Source organism: Ranitomeya imitator, chromosome 2 (genome assembly GCF_032444005.1).
Source record: "Ranitomeya imitator isolate aRanImi1 chromosome 2, aRanImi1.pri, whole genome shotgun sequence".
Taxonomy (NCBI): domain Eukaryota; kingdom Metazoa; phylum Chordata; class Amphibia; order Anura; family Dendrobatidae; genus Ranitomeya; species Ranitomeya imitator.
Window position 1 is genome coordinate 265,857,230 of NC_091283.1, and position 26,215 is coordinate 265,883,444.

The 26,215-nt window shown below is 43.4% G+C and overlaps 1 protein-coding gene across 1 annotated transcript; it reads left to right on the plus strand.

Annotated features, from left to right (window-relative positions):
• Window positions 1-3: 3 nt before the first annotated feature.
• Window positions 4-25,447, plus strand: LOC138663037 (oocyte zinc finger protein XlCOF6-like). Its single transcript, XM_069749094.1, has 7 exons — window positions 4-82; window positions 13,042-13,191; window positions 13,321-13,500; window positions 13,583-13,706; window positions 13,790-13,887; window positions 14,086-14,176; window positions 23,932-25,447. Exons 1-7 carry the CDS (start codon window positions 56-58, stop codon window positions 25,374-25,376), a joined length of 2,115 nt encoding a protein of 704 aa, XP_069605195.1. The 5' UTR covers window positions 4-55; the 3' UTR covers window positions 25,377-25,447.
• Window positions 25,448-26,215: the final 768 nt, after the last annotated feature.

Below are 26,215 nucleotides of genomic sequence, written 5' to 3' on the forward strand. Positions count from 1 at the left end.
CCCGGAAATGACGTCACACCTGGAAGGAGCCCATACACTCTAGCATTTACCATATATGTGGAGTGCGGCTCTGCAGGTGGAGGTATGTGGAGATTCCCCATTACTGAGCACGGGGACATTAACCCCTTCTGCACGGAGACTCTTTATAAGAATCATAACGTTGTTGTTCTGTTTCCTGTAATAGATACATACGAGCCAACTATGGAGGACAGGAAGTGAGGGAGCGGATTGTTCTCCTAGTACAGGGCCCCTTTCTTGGCCCCACACAGTGTAATGCCCCCATTATGCCCTGTAAGCAGGGTTCTGCCCCACACCCAGCTGCCTCGGGCACTTTACCATGAGCTGGTACCTCAGATTCTTCCCCTCACCCCTTTCCTTTGCTTGGCGCCAAATCTGTTCTATACCGCCATCCCACCACACAGTATAATGTTCTCATAGTACCGCCATACCCCCACACACAGTATAATGTTCTCATAGTGCCGCCATACCCCCACACACAGTATAATGTTCTCATAGTCCCGCCATACCCCCACACACAGTATAATGTTCTCATAGTACCGCCATACCCCCACACACAGTATAATGTTCTCATAGTACCGCCATACCCCCACACACAGTATAATGTTCTCATAGTACTGCCATACCCCCACACACAGTATAATGTTCTCATAGTACCGCCATACCCCCACACACAGTATAATGTTCTCATAGTACCGCCATACCCCCACACACAGTATAATGTTCTCATAGTACCGCCATACCCCCACACACAGTATAATGTTCTCATAGTACCGCCATACCCCCACACACAGTATAATGTTCTCATAGTGCCGCCATACCCCCACACACAGTATAATGTTCTCATAGTACTGCCATACCCCCACACACAGTATAATGTTCTCATAGTACCGCCATACCCCCACACACAGTATAATGTTCTCATAGTACCGCCATACCCCCACACACAGTATAATGTTCTCATAGTACTGCCATACCCCCACACACAGTATAATGTTCTCATAGTACCGCCATACCCCCACACACAGTATAATGTTCTCATAGTACCGCCATACCCCCACACACAGTATAATGTTCTCATAGTACTGCCATACCCCCACACACAGTATAATGTTCTCATAGTACCGCCATACCCCCACACACAGTATCATCTTCTCATAGTACTGCCATACCCCCACACACAGTATAATGTTCCTACAGTATCTCCATCCCACCACACCAAAAAAGACTTACATAGTGGTCATACGGGCCCATGCCACCTCGACGTGATAGTACGTCAGATGTCAGAAAGGGGTTATGCTGTTTGTGGTGGGATGGAGGTACTGTAGGAACATTATACTGTGCGTGGGGGTTATACTGTGTGGGGACGTTAGGCACATCAGGGGTTCGCCAAACGCCACATGGCGTCCAATCTCAATTCCAGCCAATTTTAGCTTGAAAATGTCAAACCGCGCTCCTTTCCTTTTCCTTTCCTGCCGTGCGCCCAAAATGTGGTTCCCCCCACATGTGGGGTATCAGCGTACTCGGGACAAATTGGGCAACAACATTTGATGTCCATTTTCTCTCTTTACCCTTGGAAAAATAAAAAAATTATTGCTGAAAGATCATTTCTGTGACTAAAAAGTAAAATGTTCATTTTTTCCTTCCATGTCCCTTCTGCTCCTGTGAAATACCTGAAGGGTTAATAAACTTCTTGAATGTGGTTTTGATCATCTTGAGGGGTGTAGTTTTCAGAATGGTGTCACTTTTGGGTATTTTCTGCCATATAAACCCCTCAAAGTGACTTCAAATGTGAGGTGGTCCCTAAGAAAAAAAAATGGTTTTGGAAATTTTGTTGTAAAAATAAGAAATCGTTGGTTAAATTTTAACCCTTATAACTTCCTAGCAAAAAAAAACTTTGTTTCAAAATTGTGCTAACGTAAAGTAGACATGTGGGAAATGTTATTTATTAACTATTTTGTGTCACATAACAGAAAAAAAATTCAAAATTTGAAAAAATTCCGAAATTTTCAACATTTTCGCCAAATTTCCGTTTTTTACACAAATAAACGCAAGTTATATGGAAGAAATTTTACCAGTAACATGAAGTACAATATGTCACGAGAAAACAGTCTCTGAATCATTGGGATCCGTTGAAGCGTTTCGGAGTTATCTCATAAAGGGACAGTGGTCAGAATTGTAAAATTTGGCCCGGTCATTAACGTGCAAACCACACTTGGGGGTAAAGGGGATAATCTCATAGTACCGCCATACCCCCAAACACACAGTATAATGTTCCTACAGTAACTCTATCCCACCACACACAGTATAATGTTCTCATAGTACCGCCATACCCCCAAACACAGTATAATGTTCTCACAATACCGCCATACCCCCACACACAGTATAATGTTCTCACAATACCGCCATACCCCCACACACAGTATAATGTTCTCACAGTACCGCCATACCCCCACACACAGTATAATGTTCCTACATTACCTCTATCTCACCACACACAGTATAATGTTCTCACAATACCGCCATACCCCCACACACAGTATAATGTTCTCATAGTACCGCCATACCCCCAAACACACAGTATAATGTTCCTACAGTACCTCTATCTCACCACACACAGTATAATGTTCTCACAATACCGCCATACCCCCACACTCAGTATAATGTTCTCATAGTACCGCCATACCCCCACACTCAGTACAATGTTCTCATAGTACCGCCATACCCCCCACACACAATATAATGTTCCTACAGTACCGCCATACCCCCACACACAGTATAATGTTCTCATAGTACCATCATCCCACCACACACAGTATAATGTTCTCATAGTACCGCCATACCCCCCACACACAATATAATGTTCCTACAGTACCATCATCCCACCACACACAGTATAATGTTCTCATAGTACCGCCATACCCCCCACACACAATATAATGTTCCTACAGTACCGCCATACCCCCACACACAGTATAATGTTCTCATAGTACCGCCATACCCCCACACACAGTATAATGTTCTCATAGTACCATCATCCCACCACACACAGTATAATGTTCTCATAGTACCGCCATACCCCACACACACAATATAATGTTCCTACAGTACTTCCATCCCACCACACACAGTATAATCTTCTCATAGTGTTAGGGCACACGGGATGCGTGTGTTCTCATCTTAGTTGTCTGCTGTCAAATTGGATGTGAGGTTTTAGGGCCGGAGAAATCGGGACACAAATGCAAGCAATTGTCTCTCGAAAGATCCCTGATCTTTATTGGTCGGACCGCTCTTTTTATAAGAGAAATCAGGCGGTCTCATCATATTACATCATAGGTCTTTTCAACTTAATAATTATCACAAGTCACTTTGATCTTACATGTTCTATGTTTTTATCTTTATTACTATAGGACCATTATTCTAATGATTATTGCTTTTAGTCTATTTCTGTACCGTTATCGCCCTAATGGCCTTTTAGGTCGGCCTGACATTTGTCTTTGCACGTATTTTACTTATCTTTGGTTTATGGGGGATCAATTCACCTACGTGCAGGTACATTTACTCTCGATAAGAACAGGGGAATTACACAGCCTTTCTAAAGTCCATCTGGACATTAGGTGTATCTTGGTACATCCTGGAACAGAGTAATAAACAGAATTAAGTCTTATAACAGTGAATCAGAAAACCTTAAAGCTACATGAATCTAATATTGAGCAAAGCGTCCGCATAAATTTGATTTCAGTATATCTTCATATGCCATACATTCTCCCCTTAACAATAGTACCGCCATACCCACCACACAGTATAATGTTCCTATAGTACTGCCATACCCGCACACACAGTATAATGTTCCTACAGTACCTCCATCCCACCACACACAGTATAATCTGCTCATAGTACCGCCATACCCCCACACACAGTATATTGTACTCACAGTACCTCCATCCCACCGCACACAGTATCATCTCATAGTACCGCCATACCCCCCACACAGTATAATGTTCTCAGTACCGCCATACCCCCCCATACACAATATAATGTTCTCACAGTACCTCCATCCCACCACACACAGTATAATCTTCTCATAGTACCGCCATACCCACCACACAGTGTAATGTTCTCATAGTACCGCCATACCCCCACACACAGTATAATGTTCTTACAGTACCTCCATCCCACCACACACATTATAATCTTCTCATAGTACCGCTACATCCCCGCACACAGTATAATGTTCCTACAGTACCTCCATCCCACCACACACAGTATAATCTTCTCATAGTACCACCACACCGCCCCACACAGTATATTGTACTCACAGTACCTCCATCCTACCACACACAGTATCATCTCATAGTACCGTCATACCCCTCACACAGTATAATGTTCTCAGTACCGCCATACCCCCACACACAGTATAATGTTCTTACAGTACCTCCATCCCACCACGCACAGTATAATCTTCTCATAGTACCGCCATACCCCCCACACACAATATAATGTTCTCACAGTACCTCCATCCCACCACACACAGTATAATCAGCTCATAGTACCGCCATACCCACCACACAATATAATCTTCTCATAGTACCGCCATACCCACCACACAGTGTAATGTTCTCATAGTACCGCCATACCCCCACCCACAGTATAATGTTCTCACAGTACCGCCATACCCACCACACAGTGTAATGTTCTCATAGTACCGCCATACCCCCACACACAGTATTATGTTTTCACAGTACCTCCATCCCACCACACACATTATAATCGTCTCATAGTACCGCCATTCCCCTACACACAGTATAATCTTCTGTCACGGGGTCCTTCTCCGGTACCACACAATCATATACGATTGTATAGTGAGCAACTCCAAGACCTTAATTTAGGCAAAAATACGAAAGGTCCATATACGATCCACCACACAAAGGATTAAATAGTCCAGAAAACGAATGCAGTTCAGTAACAGGATAAAAGTCCAACAATCCAGAAGAGGATAGCATAGTCCATATACTCTTCTTTCTCTCTGCCTCATTTTTCAAGCAGAAGATTGATAGCATCAGAGACAGTTTTGGTTAACAACCCCCAGAGCCCTTCCTTCCGACTTCCCAACCCTCCACCTCCAAAACCAACTTCTCCACCATTAAAGAAGATCAACTCTCCACTCTACTCTCAAGATCACATCTCACCACCTGTGCACTTGACCTGCTCCCATCCCACCTCATCCCAAACCTCACCACAGTCTTCATCCCAACCCTAACCCATCTCTTCAACCTATCACTAACAACTGGTGTTTTGCCCTCAAGCTTTAAACATGACTCAATAACACCTATCCTCAAAAAGCCCTCTCTTGACCCATCCTCTGTATCTAGCTATCGCCCTATATCACTTCTCCCTTATGCCTCCAAACTACTGGAACAACACGATTACCTTGAACTGTCCTCCCATCTCTCTTCTTGCTCCCTCTTTGACCGCTTACAATCTGGCTTCCGGTCACACCATTCCACTGAAACTGCCCTAACTAAGGTCACCAATGACCTTTTAACCGCCAAGAGCAAGCGACACTACTCTGTCCTCCTCCTCCTCGACCTGTCGGCTGCCTTTGACACAGTGGACCATTCCCTATTATTACAGACCCTCTCATCCCTTTGCATCACAGACTTGGCCCTATCCTGGATCTCATCATACCTAACAGACCGGACATTCAGCGTCTCCCACTCACACACCACATCCTCACCTCACCCTCTATCTGTCGGAGTCCCACAAGGTTCAGTCCTAGGGCCCCTGCTCTTCTCCATTTACACCTTCGGCCTGGGATAGCTCATAGAATCTCATGGCTTTCAGTATCATCTCTATGCTGACGACACACAGATCTACATCTCTGGACCAGATATCACCTCCCTACTAACCAGAATCCCTCTGTCTGTCCACTATTTCATCCTTCTCCGCTAGATTTCGGAAACTTAACATGGACAAAACAGAATTCATCATCTTTTCCCCATCTCACGCGACCCCCCCAACGAACCTATCCATTACAGTAAGTGGCTGCCCACTCTCCCCAGTCCCACAAGCTCGCTGCCTCGGGGTAATCCTTGACGCTGATCTCTCCTTCAAACCACATATCCAAGCCCTTTCCACTTCCTGCCGACTTCAACTCAAACATATTTCACAAATCCATTCATTCCTCAACCATGAATTTGCAAAAACCCTAGTCCATGCCCTCATCATCTCTCGCCTTGACTACTGCAACCTCCTGCTCTGTGGCCTCCCCTCGAACACTCTTGCACCCCTCCAATCTATGGTAAACTCTGCTGCCCGACTAATCCACCTGTCCCCCCGCTATTCCCCGGCCTCTCCCCTCTGTCAATCCCTTCACTGGCTCCCCATTGCCCAGAGACTCCACTACAAAACCCTAACCATGACGTACAAAGCCATCCACAACCTGTCTCCTCCATACATCTGTGACCTCGTCTCCCGGTACTTACCTACACGCAACCTCCCATCCTCACAAGATCTCCTTCTCTACTCCCCTCTTATCTCCTCTTCCCACAATCGTATACAAGATTTCTCTCGCTTATCACCCCTACTCTGGAACCCTCTACCACAACACATCAGACTCTTGCCTACCATCGAAACCTTGAAAAAGAACCTGAAGACCCACCTCTTCCGACAAGCCTACAACCTGCAGTAACCACCGATCGACCAAACCGCTGCATGACCAGCTCTACCCTCACCTACTGTATTCTCACCCATCCCTTGTAGATTGTGAGCCTTCACGGGCAGGGTCCTCTCTCCTCCTGTACCAGTTATGACTTGTATTGTGTAACCGACCTTTGACGCAGCGTATGCGTCATGAAAACCCGTGCCAATCCGACCTGTGACGCAGCATATGCGTCATGGCCTTGATTGGGCTCCTGCAGGCCGGGTGAAAGGGTTAACTCCAATTTCACCCGGCCTGCAGGGACAGGGGGAGTGGTAGTTTAGCCCAGGGGGGGCTCCACCCCCCCCCTTGCTACGATCGCTCTGATTGGCTGTTGAAAGTGAAACTGCCAATCAGAGCGATTTGTAATATTTCACCTAAAAAACTGGTGAAATATTACAATCCAGCCATGGCCGATGCTGCAATATCATCGGCCATGGCTGGAAACACTAATGTGCCCCCACCCCACTGATCGCCCCCCCAGCCCTCCGATCTGTGGTCCGCTCCCCTCCGTCCTGTGCTCCGCTCCCCCGTCCTCCTGTCCGCTCCCCCCATGCTCCAATCCCACCCCCGTGCTCCAATCCACCCCCCCGCACACCGATACCGATTTTTTTTTTTTCCACTAAGGTTGGAGTTAGAACTAGGGGTAGGGGTAGGGGCAGGGTTAGGGTACGGTATGTGCACACGTATTCTGGTCCTCTGCGGATTTTTCCGCAGCGGATTTGATAAATCCGCAGTGCTAAACCGCTGTGGATTTATCGCGGTTTTTCTGCGCATTTCACTGCGGTTTTACAACTGCGATTTTCTATTGGAGCAGTTGTAAAACCGCTGTGGAATTCGCAGGAAGTGATATGCTGCGGAATGTAAACCGCTGCGTTTCCGTGCAGTTTTTCCGCAGCATGTGTACAGTGATTTTTGTTTCCCATAGGTTTACATTGAAATGTAATCTCATGGGAAACTGCTGCGGATCCGCTGCGTTTTCCGCAGCGTGTGCACATACCTTTAGAATTAGGATATGTGCACACGGTGCGGATTTGGCTGCGGATCCGCAGCAGTGTTCCATCAGGTTTACAGTACCATGTAAACATATGGAAAACCAAATCCGCTGTGCCCATGGTGCGGAAAATACCGCGCGGAAACGCTGCGTTGTATTTTCCGCAGCAGGTCAATTCTTTGTGCGGATTCCGCAGCGTTTTACACCTGATCCTCAATAGGAATCCGCAGGTGAAATCCGCACAAAAAACACTGGAAATCCGCGGTAAATCCGCAGGTAAAACGTAGTGCCTTTTACCCGCGGATTTTTCAAAAATGGTGCGGAAAAATCTCACACCAATCCGCAACATGGGCACATAGCCTTAGGGTTGGGTTGGAATTAGGGTTGTGGTTAGGGTTAGGGGTGTGTTGGGGTTAGGGTTGTGGTTAGGGTTACGGCTACAGTTGGGATAAGGGTTAGGGGTGTGTTGGCATTAGAATTGAGGGGTTTCCACTGTTTAGGCACATCAGGGGGTCTCCAAACGCAACATGGCGCCACCATTGATTCCAGCCAATCTTTTATTCAAAAAGTCAAATGGTGCTCCCTCCCTTCCGAGCCACGACGTGTGCCCAAACAGTGGTTTACCCCCACATATGGGGTACCAGCATACTCAGGACAAACTGCGCAACAATTACTGGGGTCCAATTTCTCCTGTTACCCTTGAGAAAATAAAAAATTGCTTGCTAAAACATCATTTTTGAGGAAAGAAAAATGATTTTTTATTTTCACGGCTTTGCGTTGTAAGCGTCTGTGAAGCACTTGGGGGTTCAAAGTGCTCACCACATATCTAGATAAGTTCCTTGGGGGGTCTAGTTTCCAAAATGGGGTCACTTGTGGGGGGTTTCTACTGTTTAGGCACACCAGGGGCTCTGCAAACGCAACGTGACGCCCGCAGACCATTCCATCAAAGTCTGCATTTCAAAAGTCACTACTTCCCTTCTGAGCCTCGACGGGTGCCCAAACAGTGGTTTACCCCCACACATGGGGTATCACTGTACTCAGGAGAAACTGGACAACAACTTTTGGGGTCCAATTTCTCCTGTTACCCTTGGGAAAATTAAAAAATTCTGGGCTAAAAAATTATTTTTGAGGAAAGAAAACGTATTTATTATTTTCACTGCTCTGTGTTATAAACTTATGTGATGCACTTGAGGGTTGAAAGTGCTCACGTCACATCTAGATAAGTTCCTTTCGGGGTCTAGTTTCCAAAATGGGGTCACTTGTGGGGGGTTTCTACTGTTTAGCCACATCAGGGGCTCTGCAAACGCAACGTGACGCCCGTAGAGCATTCCATCAAAGTCTGCATTTCAAAACTTCACTACTTCACTTCCGAGCCCCGGCATGTGCCCAAACAGTAGTTTACCCCCACATATGGAGTATCACCGTACTCAGGAGAAACTGGACAACAAATATTGGGGTCAAATTTCTCCTGTTACCCTTGGGAAAATAAAAAACTGCGGGTTAAAAAATCATTTTTGAGAAAAGAAATTTTTTTTTTATTTTCATGGCTCTGCGTTATAAACTTCTGTGAAGCACTTGAGGGTTCAAAGTGCTCACCACACATCTAGATTAGTTCCTTTGGGGGTCTAGTTTCCAAAATGGGGTCATTTGTGGGGGATCTCCAATGTTTAGGCACACAGGGGCTCTCCAAACGCGACATGGTGTCCGCTAATGATTGGAGCTAATTTTCCATTTAAAAAGCCAAATGGCGTGCCTTCCCTTCCGAGCCCTGCCGTGCGCCCAAACAGTGGTTTACCCCCACATATGGGGTATCTGCGTACTCAAGACAAACTGGACAACAACATTTATGGTCCAATTTCTCCTATTACCGTTAGCAAAATAGGAAATTCCAGGCTAAAAAATCATTTTTGAGGAAAGAAAAATTATTTTTTATTTTCATGGCTCTGCGTTATAAACTTCTGTGAAGCACCTGGGGGTTTAAAGTGCTCAGCATGCATCTAGATAAGTTCCTTGGGGGGTCTAGTTTCCAAAATGGGGTCACTTGTGGGGGAGCTCCAATGCATAGGCACACAGGGGCTCTCCAAACGCGACATGGTGTCCGCTAACAATTGGAGCTAATTTTCCATTCAAAAAGTCAAAAGGCGCGCCTTCCCTTCCGAGCCCTGCCGTGTGCCCAAACAGTGGTTTACCCCCACATATGAGGTATCGGCGTACTCGGGAGAAATTGCCCAACAAATTTTAGGATCCATTTTATCCTATTGCCCATATGAAAATGAAAAAATTGAGGCGAAAAGAAATTTTTTGTGAAAAAAAAAAAAAGTACTTTTTCATTTTTACGGATCAATTTGTGAGGGACCTGAGGGTTTAAAGTGCTCACTAGGCATCTAGATAAGTTCCTCGGGGGGTCCAGTTTCCAAAATGGGGTCACTTGTGGGGGAGCTCCAATGGTTAGGCACACAGGGTCTCTCCAAACGCGACATGGTGTCCGCTAACGATGGAGATAATTTTTCATTCAAAAAGTCAAATGGCGCTCCTTCCCTTTCGAGTCTTACCATGTGCCCAAACAGTGGTTTACCCCCACATGTGAGGTATCAGTGTACTCAGGAGAAATTGCCCAACAAATTTTAGGATCCTTTTTATCCTGTTGCCCATGTGAAAATGAAAAAATTGAGGCTAAAATAATTTTTTTGTGGAAAAAAAAAGTACTTTTTCATTTTTACGGATCAATTTGTGAAGCACCTGGGGGTTTAAAGTGCTCACTATGTATCTAGATAAGTTCCTTGGGGCGTCTAGTTTCCAAAATGGGGTCACTTGTGGGGGAGCTCCAATTTTTAGGCACACGGGGGCTCTCCAAATGTGACATGGTGTCCGCAGAGGTCCCCAACTCCAGTCCTCAAGGCCCACCAACAGGTCATGTTTTCAGGATTTCCTTTGCATTGCACAGGTGATGCAATTATTACCTGGGCAAGACTAAGGAAATCCTGAAAACATGACATGTTGGTGGGCCTTGAGGACTGGAGTTGGGGACCCCTGCGCTAAAGAGTGCAGCCAATTTTTCATTCAAAAAGTCAAATGGCGTTCCTTCCCTTCCAAGCCCTGCCGTGCGCCCAAACAGTGGTTTACCCCCACATATGAGGTATCAGCGTACTCAGGACAAATTGGACAACAATTTTCGTGGTTCAGTTTCTCCTTTTACCATTGGGAAAATAAAAAAAATTGTTGCTGAAAGATCATTTTTGTGACTAAAAAGTTAAATGTTCATTTTTTCCTTCCATGTTGCTTCTGCTGCTGTGAAGCACCTGAAGGGTTAATAAACTTCTTGAATGTGGTTTTGTGCACCTTGAGGGGTGCGGTTTTTAGAATGGTGTCACTTTTGGGTATTTTCAGCCATATAGACCCCTCAATCTGACTTCAAATGTGAGGTGGTCCCTAAAAAAAAATGGTTTTGTAAATTTCGTTGTAAAAATGAGAAATCGCTGGTCAAATTTTAACCCTTATAACTTCCTAGCAAAAAAAAATTTTGTTTCCAAAATTGTGCTGATGTAAAGTATACATGTGGGAAATGTTATTTATTAACTATTTTGTGTCACATAACTCTCTGGTTTAACAGAATAAAAATTCAAAATGTGAAAATTGCGAAATTTTCGAAATTTACGCCAAATTTCCGTTTTTATCACAAATAAACACAGAATTTATTGACCTAAATTTACCACTAACATGAAGCCCAATATGTCACGAAAAAACAATCTCAGAACCGCTAGGATCCATTGAAACGTTCCTGAGTTATTACCTCATAAAGGGACACTGGTCAGAATTGCAAAAAACAGCAAGGTCTTTAAGGTCAAAATAGGCTGGGTCATGAAGGGGTTAAGATTATTGTACTTGTTTTTATTATGTACATGTAAAGCGCCATGGAATAAATGGCGCTATAACAATAAATAATAATAACAATAAATATACACAAAATGATACCCACATAGCATATCCCACCATCACACTTCTCATAATACCTCCATACCCCCACAGAGAGTATAATGTTCTCACAGTGCTTCCATCCCCCCACACACAGTATAATATTCCTACAGTGCTTCCATCCCACCACACACAATATAATCTTCTCATAGTACCGCCATACCCCCACACACAGTATAATGTTCTCATAGTACCGCCATACCCCCACACACAGTATAATCTCATAGTACCGCCATACCCCTCACACACATCTCATAGTACCACTATACTCCCACACACAGTATAAAGTTCCCCCAGTACCAGTATCCCACCACACACAGTATTTTGTTCCCACAATAGTGGCCTTCCGCAGACACAGGATAATGTTTCCACAGGACTGGCATCCCCCTCACACACAGTATGATGTCCCCACAGTACTGCCATCCCCCCACTTTTTAATGTTCCCACAGTACTGTCCCCTACATGCACAATATAGTACCATCCACCTCACTGACTACCACCAACCGTTAATTAACAAATATTCACTTAGCCTCATTCTTGGTGCAAATACAATTGAATCCAGGATCTATGAGATATTTGCCACCCGATAGTTGGATAGGCAGGAGTGTATCATCCAAAACGGTAGCTCACTCGGTTGCTATGATGCCTATGAATTGACAGGGCTCGGTGGAGTGTGGTATTGGTCACCCTCTCCTTCCCATCATCACAATTTCAGCGATATCCACTATAGGGCAATTGGGAAGAGAGATGCTAAGTGCCAGAATTGGCTGGTTATTAAATATAGGGGGACCCTACGTCACTTTTTTGGGGGGTCCCCCATTTTAATGGCATGGGAAACTCCATGGGTATTACCCCCTTTCTAGGCAATAAACAAACTTCTGTGTGTGAATCAGAGCTGAGATCTAACGTGATAGAAGATTACAGTGCGGGGAAGACGGGAAACCTTCATATAGAGGCCGGTGGTGATGGAGTCAGTGACCGACTCTGGCCAAATATGTTTCTAGAGCCGTAGTAGAAGATGAAGATGTCGTCCTCATCATGAAGTAGTTATTTCTCATGTCGCGTGTAATGAATATCTCCTGCAGTATTGCTAATGCCGATTCCAGGGTCGGTAAATGAGACGAGAATTAGCGTTATGGAAGATGAGTCTATGAGAAACATATTCAGCTGCCGACTCCGAGGAAGAAACTGCTTGTTGTCTGTGGCCTAAATATATAGGATTTATTAGTAGATGTAAAGAAGGAAACTAAATACTGTAAAATAATAAATCTCCTCATATGTTTCCCTTATTATCTCCAGTAATTGTATTATTACACAGGATTCTTATGATGTTACATCGGCTCATCTTCTCATTCAGGTCTCTACAATATCGGATCCTCTCAGTGAAGATCTTCTACAAAAGAACATTTTCCTGATTTACCCATCAAAGATGGATATGGACAGAGACAAGATGGCGGAGAGGATATTACACCTCACCCTAGAGATCCTCTTCCGGCTTACTGGAGAGGTGAGAGATTCTGATGATGTCACATTACATCATTCTTATCTATGGCAATAACAGATGGACAGAACTGGAGAGGTGAGGACTCTGGAAATGTCTGTAGTGAGATTTATTAATGTGTCTCTCCATTACCAGGATTACACAGTGGTGAAGAAGACCTCTAGTGATCGCTGTCAGGACCCTGTGTCTGAGGGATGGGGAAGACCCCTGAGCCTAATCACTGGGCCTCCACCTCACCTCCTGATCCATGAGGACATCAATGACCAGAAGATCCTAGAACTCATCTACAAGATGATTGAGCTGCTGACTGGAGAGGTGACACTGCTGGGAATGCTGGGACATTATACAGTAACACTATGAAGGGATCAGGGGATGACGGTATCATTGTATGTGTCAGGTTCCTATAAGGTGTCAGGATGTCGCTGTCTATTTCTCCATGGAGGAGTGGGAGTATTTAGAAGGACACAGAGATCTGTACAAGAACGTCATAATGGAGGTTCCCCAGCCCCTCACATCTCCAGGTAATAGACAGGACTAAATACAAACGGCCCATAATTATCTGTATGTAAAGAATGAATTCACTCCCTGTATGTGTTTCCTCCAGATCTATCCAGTAAGAGGACAACACCAGAGAGATGTCCCCGTCCTCTTCTTCCACAGGACTGCAAGCAAGAAGATCCCAATGCTCCTCAGGACCATCAGGTAGATGGAGAGAAGGTGTCAGGAGATCTCCCCTATGATGTGTAGACGCCGGTGAAGGTCTTGTGCTCAGTCTTGTTTTATCCACCAGTATTATATGTTTTATACTTGTGTAATGAGAACGGTGGAGATGTCAGGATTAGAGCTGATCATAGATGTCACTTCTCCATCCGTCGGTGACTTTTATAATATTTGTTTCAGGGTGAAGATCTGACCCATATTAATACTACAGAGACATATGTGAGGGGGGATGAGTGGTGTAAAGAGGAGATTCCTACATATGACTACCCAGGTGAGTAGTGACCACTAAATGCAGAGAAGTCACAGATTCTTCTCAGTCACCGGCTGTGGCTGCTTTATCGGTGGTGTAGTCCGGCCGTATTACCATGATCACCATTTTCCCTCTAGACCATAACATTCTCCTTCTATACACTGACCTGAGAGACTTCCTGATCATCACTGCGCATAACAGGAAGCCTCTCAGGTCTGGAGACCCGGATGTCGTCATGACTACATCGGGTCTCCATAGCAGCAATCGAGACCATGCGTCATGCCACAGGGTCTAGGATCAAAAGGCAGAGGGGCTGTCGGCCCATGTAGTGAGGGACAAGCGACCTGTCATAAGCCAATACAGATGCATATGTAATCAGAGCACCACATAAAGCCCCGCCCACAGCACCACAAAGCCCCGCCCCAGAGCAGGAGAATCTCATTAGCTGAAAGCTACAAATACAGATTAAACAACAACCACAAGACGGATTTCATCACCAGGTATCAGTGTAATCAGTATAACGGCACCGACCTGACAGTGTCTGTAGTCACTGAGCACAATCCTGCTGACAGGTTCCCTTTTAAGACATCTCCGCTCTGCACTATTATACACAGTTCTCTTTAAATGTGTGATATTTCTTCTTGAATCTCATCTGATAGAAAATATTGGATCTTCCGATAGTTTAGATTGTGAAGTCACCGAGCCCCGTGCTCTAATTACCCCAGAGAGGTTTCACCACTAGCTGCTCATTTATTTCTGATGGAGACTGTTCAGTTTGAGCATTTCAGTAGATGTTATTGTCTATAGTCAGTTTTTGATTACAGTAGTGTCCAGAATCCTCTGATTTAACCTCTTCCCGCAGCCAGTTTTGTGTTCTTAATCAGGTCCCATTTTTACAATCTGACGTGTGTCACTTTATGTGGTGATAACTTTGGATTTATTCACAAAGGATAATAGAAAACAAATGGATCTTACAAATTAGAATCAAATGGGGGCGAAACCGCGGTTAAGGAGAGAAAAAAATCGTAGTAATGGGCTGGTCCAAGGAGAAGGTACTCCAAGCAGAATAACGACACTACTCCCACAGGGGAAAAAAACAGCAGTAGTGATACACTCACTTTAACCACCTGCCCACACCATACCTTGCAATGGTGTCACCAACGAAATAACTCAGGCTAACCAGCTTACCTACGTGTATGAAGTGCTCCCACCCTTCCTAATATGCTGACCCCTAGTCTGGTAATGGATGGTCCTGTTAGAACGACCTGGTTGTTTACTAAAGGTTTCTTCAGCTGTGGGGGCAAATGTGCAGCATGTAAATAAGCAGGAAATACCAAGCAATTTATTAAGTGAGGCCTGAAACAATGGTTATTGGTGACTTTATGACTTGCAGTAGTACATGTGTCATATACAGCGCTTTGTGAAAGTATTCGGCTCCCTGGAACTTTTCAACCTTTTCCCACATACCATGCTTCAAACATAATGATATCAAATGTAAATTGTTGGTGAAGAGTCAGCAACACGTGGGACACAATTGTAAAGTTGAACGAAATTTATTGGTTGTTTAAAATTTTTGTGGAGATACAAAAACTGAAAAGTGGGGCGTGCAATATTATTTGGCCCCTTTAACTTAATACTTTGTTGTGCCACCTTTTGCTGCGATTACAGCTGCAAGTCATTTGGGGTATGTCTCTATCAGTTTTGTACATCGAGAGACTGAAATTCTTGCCCATTCTTCCTTGGCAAACAGCTCGAGCTCAGTGAGGTTTGATGGAGATCGTTTGTGAACAGCAGTTTTCTGCTCTTTCCACAGATTCTTGATTGGATTGAGGTCTGGACTCTGACTTGGCCATTCTAACACCTGGATACGTTTATTTGGGAACCATTCCATTGTAGATTTTACTTTGTTTGGGATCATTGTCTTGTTGGAAGACAAACCTCCGTCCCAGTCTCAGGTCTTTTGCAGACTCCATTATAACAGAAACCAACACTGAAGACGTAACCATGGGTAAAAAAATCCCTTCTATAGGACATGCCCATTGCACTCCAGCGGGGAACAAGGGGGGCAAAACTCCCCTATACTACAAACCTATAAATTCCAGAGAGCATACTGCCCCATATCAGATAAATGTGACATAATCGATTTTAAATATAAAATCAATAAACTTTATTGCACAAAAAATATATATACAAAAAGGTAAAACACGTATTGAGGATAAGGTGTATGAAAATAAAGGACATTCACACTGGAATACGCACATAACAAAGTCCAGGCGTAACAATAACACCGTATAGGGTAAATACTAAATAGTATACGGCTGGTAAAAAGTGCAAAAAAGTGTATGCACATATGCCGGATGGAGGCACAAGACAAAAGGGTTAATTAGAACACGTGACCCTATAGTAGGGATAAACCCTGTCAATAATGGCACCCACCCATATTGCAACCTGCCCAGATAAAGTTCCACAGTAAAGATATACCCCCTAAACCATGCCTAGTGCTTAACCATATGTGCAGACTCTCAGTGTAGGATGTCCTACCGATAGCAGACTCCCAACAGGTTTTCTTCAAGAATGGTCCTGTATTTGGCTCCATCCATGGTGAGCAGGGACCTCGCGCGTGACACGCGCTGTGGGCGGAACGCGGCCTAGCTGAGGCCGAAGCCGGGGACTAAATTAGCGGTGCCCGGCCGCAAAATGCGGCCGAGCCCGCGGTGCGCTCGGGAGCCCCCCCCTACCCTGTCAGACTCACCGCTTGTGGTCTTCTTCAGGTGAGGTACGAGGGAAGGTACAGTCAACCTCAATCCACCGCCCTCTTAATGAGGGGGTGGAGAGGGACTGAGGAGCTCCATTCAGCACCGCTGTTCCACAGTGGTGGTGCAGAGGGAGGGCGGCCGGACTGTGCTCAGGGAAAGTGCCTCTGTGTATCCTAAGGGTTCGCTCCCCTAGCATTTCACAGGGCTAGTTCACGGCCGAACATCCCACGTCACAGGAAAGGGTACGTGGAGTAGACTCGCCGTGCTCGCCTGTTGGTGTTTTGGGGGAGATCGGCCCCCTTAAAAGGGTCCGTCGCCCCCTTCGTCCTCTTGCGCAAAAATAAAAATTAAAACGTCTGGAAAAAAATCTGACGCAGTGTGCCTCCTACGGACACTAAGCAAGAGCTGGTATTATCCGGAGCCAGTGGGCGGTGTATACTGCAGAGGAGGAGCTAACCCTTTTTGTATTTACTTAGTGTCAGCCTCCTAGTGGCACCAGCATACACCCCCGGTCCTGTGTCCCCCAATGTGGCAATGGAGAAAGAGGTCATCAGAATTGGGCTTCGGAAAAAGCAAAAAAAAAAAAAAAAAAACGTGGAAAAAAATACCCAGAACTGACCTGGTAAAATTCCATGAAAAAAGAACAAAAAAACAGGAGGATCAAAAACCCACATTTGTCACCACCTCTAGCAGAGAATACACCCAAAGATGATTCTCCATAAATACTCGCCAATGCTCAGAAGTGATCCTGCTCTGGAGAATATTCTTCAGGAGGGGATTTATTCTCCACAAGGAGAGCTCCCACCCTTCGTAATCTGCTGACCCGTAGTCTGGTAATGGATGGTCCTGGTAGAACGACCTGGCTGTCTACTAAAGGTTTCTTCAACTGTGGGGGCAAATGTGCAGCATGTAAATAAGCAGGAAATACCAAGCAATGTGTTAAGTGAGGCCTGAAACAATAGTTATTGGTGACTTTATGACTTGCAGTAGTACACGTGTCACATACATGGTTACCTGCAGTATCTGTGATCTCTCCTATATCGGCTGCACAACGAGAACTCCGGCAGCCTCGGTGAGCCCTTCAGGGATCAGTGACCAGAGATTCACCTAATGTACCCAAACATTTTATCAGGTGCACGGTGGAGATTTGAGCTGGTTCCAGTTTTTCGGAATGGAAAAGGGTCAGTAAGCCCAGAATGGGCGGAGCTTGGTGACAAAAACTTCTTAGCTGAGAAACCCATTGGATCCTGATGATGGAGACCGCCCGTCACACCGGTGTAAATAAGCGCACAGATAGAATATTGTGTTATTAATATTGTTCACCGCATCATATTGTTGGGTTTAAGTTTGTATTTTTGTACTGGTAAAAGAGTTTTAATGTTGTGGGTGTGAAATAACTGAACCATGTGATGGGGCGTCTTATATTATTTATTTATTTATATAGCACCATTGATTCCATGGTGCTGTACATGAGAATGGGTTACATACAAATTACAGATATCACTTACAAGAAGAAGACCAACCACCTCAGGCAAAAAGACCCAACCCCAGAGACAGATAACAAAGCAGGGTAAAGTCTTAAAATCATAAATCTTTATTAGTAGTAGTGATACATATAAATAAAAGTGCACATGTTGGATAATATACCAGGGATAAAATCTCCAAAGGAATTATATATAACTAGATGGCAGCCCGATTCTAAAGAATCGGGAGTCTAGAATCCATATATACTTTATTTATTCAAATGTAAGAATAATACAATTAATAAATAATAGTAAGAAAGAACAAAAATAATAGGCAGTATATGGAGAAAACACCAAACAAAAGTTCAAAATTGGTGTGAAAATGTCACTGAACCACTTCACAACTAAATATATATAGTTTTGGTAAATGGTATTATCATTTTTTTGACGAAATTCGGCAGGAGCTTGAAGAGCAACGTTACTGGGCCCGCCTCCACGCAGTAGAAACTTGCTGTGAGGTAAAAATTCAAAAATCACACCAAAATGGCGGGCGGAGTGTGTCACAGTACGGCACGTTTCTGATTGGTCGCTCGCAGCAGGCGGCAACCAATCAGACACTGGACACTGTTGACGTCACTTAGCTCCGGACATTAGCTCCGGACATTATCTCCGCACATTAGCTCCGGACATTAGCTCCGGACATTAGCTCCGGACAAAGCCACGGAAGTTGGCACAAATTGCAGGAAGTAGTATTCTAGGCAATTAATCTCCGGACATTAGCTCCGGACATTAGCTCCGGACATTAGCTCCGGACAAAGCCACGGAAGTTGGCACAAATTGCAGGAAGTAGTATTCTAGGCAATTATATATTAGATAGCCAATATAGGCATACGGTGTACCCAATAAGGAAAATACCTATATATGTATATATCTCAGGCCTCCAAGGAAAGGGAGAAAAAATAAAAATAATGTGAAACCATATAATGAAAAATAGTGTATAAAAAGTGAGATGTAATAGGATAAAAAATGACCCGTAATAGGGTTAAATAAAGGGCAACCAGAGTAATGTATAACGTGCAATATGTGCAAATGTGCAAACGTGCAGCGTAAGCCGGTGTAAGAAACTCACACATATACCAAGTGCTATTACACACAGTAAAACTCGGGTAGGGGTAAAAAGAGATATACACAGGAAAGGGGTAATAATGGAGGACATATACCTTATGGTGTCACCGTATCCAACAAAGCGCACCCCGACGCGCGTTTCGGATACACGATCCCCTGACGAAGGATCGTGTATCCGAAACGCGCATCGGGGTGCGCTTTGTTGGATACGGTGACACCATAAGATATATGTCCTCCATTATTACCCCTTTCCTGTGTATATCTCTTTTTACCCCTACCCGAGTTTTACTGTGTGTAATAGCACTTGGTATATGTGTGAGTTTCTTACACCGGCTTACGCTGCACATTTGCACATATTGCACGTTATACATTACTCTGGTTGCCCTTTTTTAACCCTATTACGGGTCATTTTTTATCCTATTACGTCTCACTTTTTATACACTATTTTTCATTATATGGTTTCACATTATTTTTATTTTTTCTCCCTTTCCTTGGAGGCCTGAGATATATACATTTATAGGTATTTTCCTTATTGGGTACACCGTATGCCTATATTGGCTATTATATATAATTCCTTTGGAGATTTTATCCCTGGTATATTATCCAACATGTGCACTTTTATTTATATGTATCACTACTACTAATAAAGATTTATGATTTTAATACTTATACCCTGCTTTGTTATCTGTCTCTGGGGTTGGGTCTTTTTGCCCGAGGTGGTTGGTCTTCTTCTACTTATATGAGTGGTTCCCACTCGCTTCCTTTGTTCTCACTGGGGTTTAACTTCTATATTTTAATTATATTTTTATACAGATCGGTCTTTTTATTACCCCATTTTAGTGTTTACAATTTTTCAGATATCACTTACAGTAAACTAACAATTAGACTGATACAGAGGGGAGAGGACCCTGCCCTTGCGGGCTTACATTCTACAGCATGGTGGGGATGGAGACAATAGGTTGAGGGTTGCAGCAGCTCCGGTGTTGGTGAGCCAGTAGCTCCAATAGTGGTGAGGAAGCAGTGGGCAGTGCAGGCTGTAGGCTTTCCTGAAGAGATGGGTTTTCAGGTTCCGTCTGAAGGATCCGAATGTGGTTGATAGTCGGACGTGTTGGGGCACAGAATTCCAGAGGATGGGGGATATTTGGGAGAAGTCTTGGAGGCGGTTATATAAACCCTGACTCGATCGTATAACACTAGGTTATGACTAAAGGGCATATTTGGCCCTGTAACACGTAAACCAGTGTCTGGGACCCCTGCTATTTATGCCATTTTTCTATTCTCGGTTGTCCATGCTTTTTATGAAGATTTTTGCAATAAAGCTTATTGGACTGCAACCTCTTGGTGCTGGATTTTTTACTACTTGTTGGATTTTCCTGGGATGGCAGCCATGCACAGAGTGGACAGATGAGCTGAAAAATTACTTTTTTTATTTACTTAAGAACTTCAATGACCGTTTCCTGATAATCAAGGAAATTATGTGCATTTCTGGCTTTTTTCTATAACACAAAAGAATTATATGTGGCCACCTGAAACAAATAAATGACTAACTTTTTATACCAGGTATATGATTTTCTTGATACCTGGTATGGCTGCAGAACCTGATCTGCAAGGTCCACACCCCCCATATATTTGTTGTAGTCAATGACTGACACAGGTTTTGGAGTAGTGGATCCCTGTTGGTCTGCAGTGGCCCTTGTGGCATCTGTGTGGATCGAGCTCAGGATAAAAATATCTTTTGTTATCCTTGTGCTTGGGGGCAAGCATCTCTCCATTGCGTAAAGCCCCTGACTGTCCGTTTCGGAACTTTTCATTGACCAATGATTGTGGAAACCCCTGACTGTTTTTGCGAATGGTCCCACAAGCCCCCATGTTATATTCAACCAGACTTTTAAAATAGGGGTATGCTGATGTAGTAGTTGTCAGCTGCCCAAAATTTTTTCCAGATGTCCCGAGATAAGTAGGGCATCCTTGTGGGTTTAGTTGGCTATCTTTCCCCTCATAAATGCAAAAAGCTGATGTGTATCCGGTTGAACTCTCGCACATTTTTTATAGAGCTTTATTCCGAACCTTGCCCTCTTAGAAGGAATAAATTGCTTGAGGTGCAGTCTTCCTTTGAATTTTACAAGGGACTCATAAATAGAAATGTTTTCTGTTGGGGTGTAAAGCTTTAAGAACTTTTCTGTCAAGTCTTCGATGATGGGTCTGATTTTGAATAGTCTGTCATGTTCCGGGGCATTTCTGGACAGGCATTGACTATTGTCGCTAAAATACCAAAATCTCATGAGCATTTCATAATGGGTCCTAGGAAGAATGGCAGGAGACATTGGGGTGGCTTGAACAGGGTGATTGGACCAATAGGACCGAATGCTTGTTTTATTAACAAGCCCCATAGCGAATGTAAGTCCTAAAAATGTTTTCATTTCTAGGAAATAAGTTGGTCCATAAATTTGACCTAGCATGATACGATCATAGATTCTGGCTGATGAATTGGGACACATATAAATTTGTTTGTAGGACAATATGCTCTAGCAAGCTATCAGTCAGAAGCAAATTAAAAAAGTAACTGGTCCAAAATTTTCCACCTCCACATTTATACCAGGAATGGCATAAAAATAAGGGATGAATGGAGTAGCCGAATCCGAAGCCTCCCATCTGGGAAATGCTACATCAAGAGGCAAAGCCCCTTGGACATTGGTGTGCGCCAATTCACGAGCACTGGGTACAGCGCTAGAGCTGGGCATTGTTCCCTGAGCTGGAGACATTTCTCCAGAAGCACTATTTGTCCTTCTTGTTCTACTGGCCCTTGTGTGCGAGGATGGAGCAGAATCACTGCTCATTTCTGAGCTATCACTGTCGCTGCTACTAAAGCCCTTGGAATCCACATCCCCATCCGGCACTGCACTATCCTCGCTGTCAGAACATAAAAGTGCATAAGCCTCCTCTGCACTATAATACTGACGGGCCATTTTATTCGTTGTTTCTTTTTTTTACGGAAATAGAAAACTCTGATGTGATGGACGTGACCAAATTATTGGGGAGACAATTGAGAAAAGCATAATTCTTTAGCCTAACCCTAACTTTAGAATAAACTCTAACTTTAACCTAACAGTAACCCTAGCTTTAGCCTTACAGTAACCCTAACAGCAACCCTAACAGTAACCCTAACTTTACCCTCAACACTAACCCTAACTATAGCACTAACCCTAACCTGCCTTATCTGTTTTTTTTACTTTATAACAAGATCGCTGACTGACACAGCTGTTGCCAGCAGCTCTTGTAACACTGTTTCTCCTCTAATCTCTCACTGACAGGAGATCTGAGGAGAAACAGCGTTTTTATGAGACAGATCGCCTGAGAAAGTTCGTTGCTACAACAAACTTTCCTAGTGATTTGTTTCATTGGCTGGTGTGACTCTGACATCATCAGGACCTGAACCAATCAGGTCTCAATGAGGTCGCAGGGGTCACAGTAAGTGTTGTGCGCCGGAATCCCCTTGTTATAAGGTACGTGGGGGTCCTGATGAGGGCTGCACAAAGCCCTGCTAGCGCTGACGTTTATCTACTATTGGCGGTCACAAATCAGTTAAGTTAAGGGTATCATAATTCCTGTCCAGGCATATTTCATAAGTTTTTTTTGTTGTTGTTTTTAATTCTGTGTAAGTATGGTTGAAAAGCAATGTCTGACTTTCATTTGTTAATTTTCATAGATTTCTTATTTATTATTACTTTTGTCAGATTCAAATTATTTATATTATCAGTGGGTTTTTCTGTCATTAAACTAGGGGTACCAACAATTTAGACAACGTTTGTAGGAGGAATGAATATTTTGATTCCACAGCCACTTTCCGGAAATTAGCACGAAGTGGATGTTGGAGAGTGAAACTTACACATTTGTCATTTTATTACCCAGCACATAATGCCCAGATTGTGCTCCAGTAAACACACACCGCAAATTAAGTGGATTCTTCTCACTATAATATTGCTAATTACAGGGATCCTAAATGTTGTTTGAGCACACTGCAAGACTCAGAAGAGAGAGCGCATTTTGCTGGATTAGTTTATAGAAACTGTTACTTTTCAACAGCCTTTGAGCCACTAATAGTGTGGGAACCTCTGTTTTTCCATTGACAGATGATGGACCTAAGTGGGGACTTGTTTTTTGTGAGAAGAGAATTGGTATTATTTTCGACTACATAACATTGATTGGTTTCCTTTTATTCGATATTTGGGAGGCAGAATGAACAAACGGTTGATCACTACATACTACTGGTTCATCCAACAAGGTTTTCTATTAGACTGTGAACTGTCATTGTCTTGGTAAATAAAGTTTTTTTTACATAGCTTGCCATTTTATGGACCGTTTAAGTAGAAATGTTCAAAAATATAAAACTCAAGGATATTTTTATAAAAAAAATAATTGTTTTTTATCTTAGCAGATGACTGTACCAGGAGATCAGAAGGACAGCTGACATCTTCAATTTTTAAATCTGATGATCTTGAAATCCTTCAAGATACAACTGAAGTGATTGCTTTTACTCCAGATATACCATCATCCATTCACAGCAAAGATATGTCATCTGAACCTATGAAACAGGTCCCATCTTCTGATTCTTTACTGACTACTATGGAAAGTCAGAGTAAAAAAAGAGGCATTAAAAAACAAACTGCTCCTAAAGCAAATAAGTCATTTTCATGTTCAGAATGTGGCAAATGTTTTATCCGGAAATCAGATTTGGTTTATCACCATAGAAATCACACAGGGGAGAAGCCTTTTTCATGTTCAGAATGTGGGAAATGTTTTAACAAGAAATCAGAATTGGTTTATCACCATAGAACTCACACAGGGGAGAAGCCTTTTTCATGTTCAGAATGTGGGAAATGTTTTATCCAGAAATCACATCTTGTTAACCATCACAGAATCCATACAGGGGAGAAGCCTTTTTCCTGTTCAGAATGTGGAAAATGTTTTAACCATAAAACTAATTTTGTTACACACAAAATAACTCACACGGGGGAGAGGCCTCTTTCATGTTCAGAATGTGGGAAATGTTTTATCAAGAAATCAGAATTGGTTTATCACCATAGAACTCACACAGGGGAGAAGCCTTTTTCATGTTCAGAATGTGGGAAATGTTTTATCCGGAAATCACATCTTGTTACTCACCAGAGAACTCACACAGGGGAGAAGCCTTTTTCCTGTTCAGAATGTGGAAAATGTTTTAACCATAAAACTAATCTTGTTACACACAAAATAACTCACACGGGGGAAAAGCCTTTTTCTTGTTCAGAATGTGGAAAATGTTATGCACATAAATCACATCTTGTTACTCACCAGAGAACTCACACAGGGGAGAAGCCTTTTTCCTGTTCAGAATGTGGAAAATGTTTTAACCGTAAAACTAATCTTGTTACACACAAAATAACTCACACTGGGGAGAAGCCTTTTTCTTGTTCAGAATGTGGAAAATGTTATGCACATAAATCGCTGCTTGTTAGTCACCAGAGAACTCACACAGGGGAGAAGCCTTTTTCCTGTTCAGAATGTGGGAAATGTTTTAACCGTAAAAGTAATCTTATTACACACAAAATAACTCACACGGGGGAGAAGCCTTTTTCTTGTTCAGAATGTGGGAAATGTTTTAAATGGAAAGCGCTTCTTGTTAGACATCAGAGCAGTCACACAGAGGAGAAGCCTTTTTCCTGTTCAGAATGTGGGAAATGTTTTAACCGTAAAAGTAATCTTGTTACACACAAAATAACTCACACGGGGGAGAAGCCTTTTTCTTGTTCAGAATGTGGGAAATGTTTTAAATGGAAAGTGCTTCTTGTTAGACATCAGAGCAGTCACACAGAGGAAAAGCCTTTTTCATTTTCTTAATGTGGAAAATATTTTACTTGGAAATCAACTGTTAATAAACATCAGAGACATCACATAGGGGAATGTTGGAATAGTTTTAACTAGTGATGCGCGAGCACTAAAATGCTCGGGTGCTCGTTGCTCGGGTCGAGCAAATTGGAATACTCGGGTACTCGACCAGAGCAACGAGCCCCATGTAAGCCTATGGGAAACCCGAATATTTTTACCTCGACCCCCAAGGGGGTCCTTTTAAGGTTTAAAAACGTCTGACAATGAAAACTCTGCTCAAGTGACCCAGGAACATCATGGGGATTGCCCCTGGAAGCATTTCTGACTCCTAGGTCACAGCTGTAAGCAATGTTGTCAGAGTTTCACGCCATTTTTACAGTGCACAAAAATCATACGAAAACTAAACCAAAATGGATTTTGCTGGGAAATATGTTAAGGTACATCCTTTCCAGGGTAATTACTGGAATATAAGGCAAAATAATTAACCCCAGACCAAAATGTTCCTCCATCACTTGGGCTATGTTCACACGCAGAGTTTTTGATGCGTTTTTCAACTGTAACATTGCTTTCAACCAGTACAAATGCATTCACTGGGAAATGTCATTGTAAGATTTAACAACCTTAGCTGGCCATGTGGTGTATGACACATAAGGAGACGCATCTTGTTTCATTTATGAAGGAGGGACTCTTAAAGTCACAAAGCCTATTTTTAGAGGGGCATCAGGCGGCATTAATATTCTTAAAGGGCCATTATTAAACAGTGAGTCTCCTATGCTGTTATTGCCTATGAAGTGAGTGGCTGGGCTGTCAAGAATTACAACGCACCTCAATACCCCTTTCACGAGAGGTAC